At 43.6% G+C, this 7,653-nt stretch overlaps 1 protein-coding gene across 1 annotated transcript; it reads right to left on the reverse strand.

Moving 5' to 3' along the window:
- Nucleotides 1-1,754: 1,754 nt before the first annotated feature.
- Nucleotides 1,755-4,344, reverse strand: LOC146379647 (E3 SUMO-protein ligase ZBED1-like). The gene is made up of 3 exons (XM_084941116.1): nucleotides 3,262-4,344; nucleotides 2,237-2,865; nucleotides 1,755-2,147 (listed from the first exon to the last, which is right to left on the reverse strand). The coding sequence occupies exons 1-3, from the start codon at nucleotides 3,899-3,901 to the stop codon at nucleotides 1,755-1,757; spliced, it is 1,662 nt and encodes a 553-aa protein (XP_084797242.1). The 5' UTR covers nucleotides 3,902-4,344.
- Nucleotides 4,345-7,653: the final 3,309 nt, after the last annotated feature.

Here is a 7,653-nt window from a genome sequence, read left to right on the forward strand (position 1 = left end):
AGAGAAGGAAACCCGGTTAGTCAGGAAATCAATATAAAACACATCAGTATGGGAGTCGGTGAGAAGCGAAGAAGACGTCTTTGGCATATTAGGATCAGTTTAAACACAGTGTGCAACAAATACACTGGAACATACTTGTAGATGGTTGTACTAAAACAAGTTTGACTACATGTCGGCGCAAGGTGCAAAGACAACAGAGCCTTCAGTGCTATAGGTGAGCAGACAAGCTGCTTCTGTGCTTCTCCTCCAGGAAGACCTCAAAGATACAAGTGGAGCTAATTTAAAGTTTTTTCCTTGTGTTTTGAATCTTGCAGGCAACAGTTGTAGTATAAATACAGGACATGACAGATGTAGTACTCTATACTAAAGTGATGGTACAGTAACTTATCATGTTTTATTAAGATCCCTACAAGAGAGCACAATGATTTGGGGCAAATTAACAAACCCCTGTAGAAAAATGACTTCCTACTGTGTCTTTTGTTTAGGCTGTATCTGTATTGCACTCAAGAATACCAGAGGCGCAAAACACCAGCTACTGGCAGACCAAGCAGTCAGCCGAGACTGCAGGACCAGACTGACCAACCTGTGCACTGCCTGGATTGATTACAAGAAGGACTATGACTCAATGCCCCACACCTGGATCCTGGAATGCCTAGAACTATAGAAGATCAACAGGACCCTGAGAGCCTTCATCAGGAACTCAATGAGGATGTGGAGGCCAACCTCAAGCCCATAGCACAAGTCACCATCAAGTGCGGGATCTACCAAGGAGATGCTCTGTCCCCACTGCTGTTCTGCATAGGCCTTACCCCCCTCAGTGAGATAATTGGCAAGACTGGCTACGGATACCGACTACGGAATGGAGCAGTTGTCAGCCACCTCCTGTACATGGATGACATCAAGCTGTATGCCAAGAGCGAACGAGACATCGATTCACTGATCCGCACCACCAGGATATACAGCAATGACATCGGAATGTCGTTCGGGCTGAAGAAGTGTAGTCAGATGGTAACAAAGAGAGGGAAGGTAGTCAGAACAGAGGGGATCAAACTAGGGCTGAACGATTATGGAAAATAATCTAATTGCGATTTTTTGCCCCAATATTGCGATTGCGATGCGATATGCGATTATTTTTTAAGGTCTTTGTCTTCTGTATTATTAAACAAAGACAAGCAATACATCATATAGTATGGCCAATACTATATTACATTAATTTTAAACTGTTCTTTCCTGGAAGACAGACCTCTGTTATGATGACATGAGGTGATGCATGAATTGATGACTGACATTTTTATTTAACTTCTTCAATCACAACAGTATATTTGAACATACACAATAGTTTATTTTTAGCTTACAAACATCTGAGCATAAAGTGCTGACAAGGAACCCTGGTGTAAACATTAAAATGAAAGTCAGTACAATGTGCAGATTGCAGAAATATACATAAAAAAATCAGTGGCTTTACCACACTCAGTTTTTCGACATCTGTGAACTACTAGACAGTCATTAAATTAAAAAATAATATTAAATAAATAAAACTAATAAATAAAAAATACACACATCTTACTGATCTCTGCAGTCAGTAACATTACACATAAAGTGCAAACATAATAGCAATTGTATAAACACACACACAAACACGCCTTTAAATTAAAACTGGCTGAACATCTTGATTATCTGCAGTAAGTAACAGCAACACAGCACAAACTAAAGTGCACAATGAGTATGGCTCAGCTAGCCATAATCATCCTAGCTCACAGGTTTTTTGCTAGGAAGACCAGCATATCTACTTTTGCTGGCTTTAAGGATGAGCGAGTGCAGGTCACTATATTCCCTCCAGTGCTGAACAGACGCTCTGAGGGGGCACTTGTGGCTGGCACACACAGATATTTGCGGGCCATCTTGCACAGTCGTGGAAAGTGAATGTTGTGCACCTTCCACCAGGCTAAGGGATCATCCTCTCCGTCAATGACAGGGGTCAACAGGTAACTATTCAACTCTGCCTCCACGACATCTTCAAGTGGCAGAGGCAAAGCTGAAGAGGCCGCACTGGTTTTAAAAAGACTACCAAGAGTCTTCTTTGCCTTTCCCCCAGAGGCCTGTGCACTTGGAGAATTTTGAGCAGTTTCAGTGCGAGACCTCTTCTCCTGCCAGATGGGAAGAGAGACATTAGTTTTGCAGTTAGCTTATATATAAATATTATGTGTTTGTGGAAATATAATTTTCAAGGATTTACCTGATTATGTGTACGTCTAGCCGATTCCATCATTTCTGTCTTCAGTCGGGCCTTAATGGCAGGAAGGTTGTCTGCGCTGATGTATTGCGTTTTGAACCTAGGGTCCATGAACGACGCAACATCCAAAAGCTCCTGGGTGTTGAGGTCACTATACTTGTCGTTGAGGTATGCCAGGACCTTGGTTTTAATTGATCTAGTCAGATCAGTGTCCTCAGCATCTTCAGCCAAGACTGATGTTGCCAGAAGATGGAGAACTGGCTTGAGGTAGGAGATGCTCACATACTCTTCTCCAGAAAGAGCATCAGTAAATTCGGAGAGAGGATGCAGTGCCTTATGAATGGACTCCAACACTTCAGCATCCTGCCAGGTTGGGATGAGGGAGCGTGCATGTCGGTCACCTGTCAATAGCTGCGATATGGCTTTCATCTGTTCCAGCACTCTGGCAATCATTTTCTCTTTGGACCCCCATCTTGTAGGGCACTCAGTAATGAGAGAGTGCTCAGGAAGCTTAAGCTCCTTCTGTGCCTCAGTGAGTGCTGCCTTTTTCTTCCAACTGTGCGAGAAGTGCCCCACCAACTTCTTGCACAGCCCAATTGCTCTTGATACTCTACCATCTTTGATTGCATTTTCTGGAGGGAAAAAAAAATAAAGTAAAAAGTAAAATTAGTGTTAGACATACAATTGCAGTTATGATGCAAGGTTTCACCATTTCTCTCTCTCTCTCAAATTCAAAGTTGCTTTATTAGCATGACTATGGGAACAGTGTTGCCAAAGCTATTGTTACATACATCATGACATACAAGAACATAAGACCATAAGACAAAAACAAAAAAGAAAATACATAAGAAGAGGTGGGTACATCAGTGTGGGGTTGACATAACATATCTAGAATTAACAGCAGTAAAGAACAAGATAAATAATAGTGTGGTGTGTTTGTGGGAGAGAGTGATACACAGGATCGCGCATACATGCATGCACACGCACGCACACACTCTCTCTCTCTCTCTCTCACGGCAGTAACTTACCAATAGCAAGATGTAATCTGTGTCCGAAACACTGGAGCCTGGTCCATTCGTTCAGCTGTGCTGCTTTCACCATATTTGACGCGTTGTCCGTCGTTATGCAGACAAGGTTGTCTTCAGGGAGATCCCAACACGCAAGCCCCTCTCTCAGGCCAGCAGCAATGTTTTCCCCTGTGTGGTCTTCGGGGAAGTAGGCCGTTTGTAGGCTGCGAGCTTCGAGGTGGAGGTCTTCGGTAATGTAATGCACCGTCAGACTTTGATAGGGCTCTGCTGTACGGCTTGACCACATGTCTGTTGTCGCCGCAAAAAACTCAACAGCCTTTAACTCCGCTGCAACCCTCCGCCTACATTGCATATGTAGCTCGGGTATTGCAGTCTGACTGAAATACGTGCGGGAGGGCATTCTGTACCTCTTATCCAGTGTAGTTACCAAATTATTGAACCCAGGCTTGGTCACCGTATTGACGGGCATCATGTCTTTCGCGATGCAGTGGGTTACTGCTTTGGTGATTTCCACGTGCCGTTTTGAAGTGCGTTCATATGGCGTAACACCTTCAAACAGTTCGGTCAGTGATCCTTGCCGAGTAACGTTACTAGGTTTATTCTGCACACTACTAGATTTTTTTAGCCATACATCTATCATACTCTGTTTTGTGCTGAGTCTTAAGGTGCTGGTACAAATTCATAGTGTTTCCCCGAGATGTAGAAACTCTACCAAGACAGGTTTTACACAGTACCTGACTCTGTGCGACATCATCTCTTTTAAACCCAAAATATTCCCACACGGCTGATGTGCAGTTCCTCTTTGGTACTAGCATCCCCGCAGGCTCTGGTTCTGTTGAACCTGAGGCCATTGTGTAGGCTACAGCTTTTCTTGCTAGTTCACTCTCGGTAGACTGTTTCAAAACTTTGCTCCCCGTGTCACGTGACCAGAGTGCAGCCTCTGTGGTTAGACAATCTCGTTTGATCATATCACATGTTTTACTCGCGCATGTCACGTAAACAGAGTATAATCGCAGCCTTTGCGGTTAGAAAATTGCACTTGATCATGTCGCGATATTATCGCAAATGCGATATATCGTTCAGCCCTAGATCAAACTACCAGAAGGCAACATTGCAGACATAGAGACATACAGTTACAAGTACCTGGGGATCCCGCAGGCGAATGGGAACCATGAAGAGGCCGCTAGGAAAGCTGCAACCACCAAGTACCTGCAGAGGGTCAGGCAAGTCCTGAGGAGTCAGCTGAACGGTAAGAACAAGATCCGGGCTATCAACACCTACGCCCTGCCCGTGATCAGGTACCCTGCTGGGGTAATAGGCTGGCCAAAGGAGGAGATAGAAGCCACTGACATCAAGACAAGAAAGCTCCTTACCATGCATGGAGGGTTTCACCCCAAGTCCAGCACCCTGAGGCTGTACGCTAAGCGGAAGGAAGGGGGCCGGGGACTGGTGAGTGTCAGCACCACAGTCCAGGATGAGACAAGAAACATCCACGAATACATCACAAAGATGGCCCCAACTGACCGAGTGCTCAGTGAATATCTCAGGCAGCAGAAATCCAAGAAAGTGGAGGAAGGCAGGGTGCAAGATGCTAGCAGGCAGGGCATACATGGAACGCCATAACCAAGTGGCCGGCATAGTATACAGAAACATCTGTGCCGAATATGACCTGGAAGTTCCGAGGTCAAAATGCTGAGACGCCCCCAATGGTGGTGAAGAATGACGAGCTAAGATCCTGTGGGACGTCCAGATACAGACGGGCAAAATGGTGGTGGCTAACCAACCGGACATAGTGGTGGTAGACAAACAGAAGAAGACGGCCATAGTGATCGATTTAGCGGTTCCGAATGACAGCAATATCAGAAAGAAGGAACACGAGAAGATGGAGAAATACCAAGGGCTCAGAGAAGAGCTCGAGAGGATGTGGAGGGTGAAGGTAACGGTGGTCCCAGTGGTAATCGGAGCACTAGGTGCAGTGACTCCCAAGCTAGGCGAGTGGCTCCAGCAGATCCCGGGAACAACATCGGAGATCTCTGTCCAGAAGAGCGCAGTCCTAGGAACAGCTAAGATACTGCGCAGGACCCTCAAGCTCCCAGGCCTCTGGTAGAGGACCCGAGCTTGAAGGATAAACCGCCCGCAGGGGCGAGCTGGGTGTTTTTATATATATATCTATATCTATCTATCTATCTATCTATCTATCTATCTATCTATATATATAGATATCTATCTATCTATATATATAGATATCTATCTATCTATATATATAGATATCTATCTATCTATATATATAGATATCTATCTATCTATATATATAGATATCTATCTATATAGATATATATAGATATCTATCTATATAGATATTCAGTTTTTCAGCAAAACTTGTTTGAGTCCATAAGAAAAGATTGATTCTTATATCTGAAGGAAGACTTTTTTTCAATAAATATTAATGTTAGCCTGCAACTTTGTTCCAGTTTTGAATTTTGGCCCACTGTGTATTTGAGTTTGACACCCCTGCTTTAGAGCCCATGGACACATGAATGACGCAGGAGCCGAGAACCCTGCAGGAGAGCGTCTGAGCCTGCCTCGGCGAGGAGTCGCATGCTGTGATTGGATGAATGGAAGTTAGGCAGAAGCACAGAGGACAGGCTGGCACAGAGAAAACAATGAACCTGGATCAGTTAAACTTTTGACCAGCAAACCAATCTTTTCAGCATGTGTTATCACAATATACAGACAAAAAGTGTCTTCCTGTGAGAGCAGGTGCTGCATTCAGTTGAAACAAAGCTTTTTCAGAGGAAAATGTACTAAAATATCATAGAGGGTATTAAAAAGATGGATCTAGCCACTGCTGTCGTAAAGCATTTACCTGGTGTCAGAAGTGACCATATTCAGAGGGCAGAGACAGATACTTAACAATCAGTGCCAAGTAACATACAAATAAAATGCAAGACTGTCGGTAATCAAAGATGGAGCTTTTTTTAAGGAACAGCTGGCCGTTTTAAACACCTGGCACACCCTAAAAATTACTTTAAGTCTTAATTCAAATTTAAATATGCTTGTTATTAAAGAAAAAAATCAACCTTGGACAGTTTTCACAAATAAAGAAAATGACTAAAGTGACAAAGACAGCTTTTTGTTTGTAGTTGGATAGTTTAACAACTCATCTGTAGGGATGAATTCATTTCTAAGGGCAGCCTCATGTGCCCATGAGCCGCCTTGTTATCAGTTTGTAAAATACCTACTATTCACACTTAAAGTGCAGCTTTTATGTCATTTTTCAAGTGTCAGAAATCTTCCTCAACTAACTATACAAAGTTGTCTTGGATGTCTACAGCATTAGGATACGTCAGTATCTCTGTGCACATTTTATGGTGGCAGATTTCTCTAGGTGTTACTGTTAAAATTACTCCACTCTACTATCACCAGGATTTCACAGCTTGAAGTAACTTGTCTTATCTCTCCATTACACTGGCATATCCAGACTCCTAATTGGTTTTCCTGTCTCAGCAGCTTAGTCGTCCGTTAATGATATCGAAACCTGTAGTGTGAAGATGCAAGAGACCTCCTGTAGGAGGGTTTTTTTTAAGAAAGTGCTTTTCTTGTGAAGCGCCGTGGGAGGTGGAGGGCAAAAGAGACGTGTTTGTGTTGGGAATATGCATGAGTTAGTGTGTGTGTGTGTGTGTGTGTGAATGAGTTTGAGGCTGTCTGTTGTTTACGGGTGGGTAGTTTTGCTTAAGATTTTGTTTACACAAGCTGTTGCTCCCATGTGGCGTTTCTTCTCGTATAAAAGCTTCCTGAAAAACTCAATGTGTTAAAAGTGCTGCCAAGTGAACAAACACACACTGACAGCATTTGTCTGCGGCACCATTCAGCTGCGAGACGCAAAACGATAAAATAAAACCATTACAGCAGATGAGATGGTCGTTCCATCCTTGCCAAGATCCATTTGAGTTTTGAGGGTATGATTTTTCCTCATTCGGGGAGTCAATGGAGCTCTGAGTCACACGAAAACCTCGAGAAAAAAAATGACGTCCTAACTGCTAGAAATCCGACACGCCGCGTGAAAGAAAAATGGGCTGATATTTTTTTGCACAAGTGAGCGGTTCTGGTCTTTTCAGCATGATTCATGTGAATCAGTTCTGACTTCTGCCACATAAATTAATTGACACTAACAGACAGTGGCCTCCTAGGTTTGCAGTTGGACATGAAATAAGACGTTACATAAATTGTCAGTGTCATACAAGAGCAGCCACTCAGGGGAGCTTAATAAGAACATCAGAGAAATAAGCATGAGGCTGTGGATGGTGGAGAAATGGGCCATTAAAGCGATAGGACTTCTCGTGGGAATGACGAGGACAAGACGGCTTTCTTTGTGCTCGCTGAATGACGCAA

Source organism: Perissodus microlepis, chromosome 10 (genome assembly GCF_051167445.1).
Source record: "Perissodus microlepis isolate ML-2025 ecotype Zambia chromosome 10, ASM5116744v1, whole genome shotgun sequence".
In the NCBI taxonomy this organism is placed as follows: Eukaryota; Metazoa; Chordata; class Actinopteri; order Cichliformes; family Cichlidae; genus Perissodus; species Perissodus microlepis.

Excerpts from the sequence above, each read along its gene's own strand:
- LOC146379647 (XM_084941116.1), bottom strand. The coding sequence starts at position 3,901 with ATGATAGATGTATGGCTAAAAAAATCTAGTAGTGTGCAGAATAAACCT. Across the intron at positions 2,866-3,261 it reads CAGATTACATCTTGCTATTG|AAAATGCAATCAAAGATGGT; the intron begins GTAAGTTACTGC and ends TTTTCCCTCCAG. Across the intron at positions 2,148-2,236 it reads CTAGACGTACACATAATCAG|GAGAAGAGGTCTCGCACTGA; the intron begins GTAAATCCTTGA and ends CCCATCTGGCAG.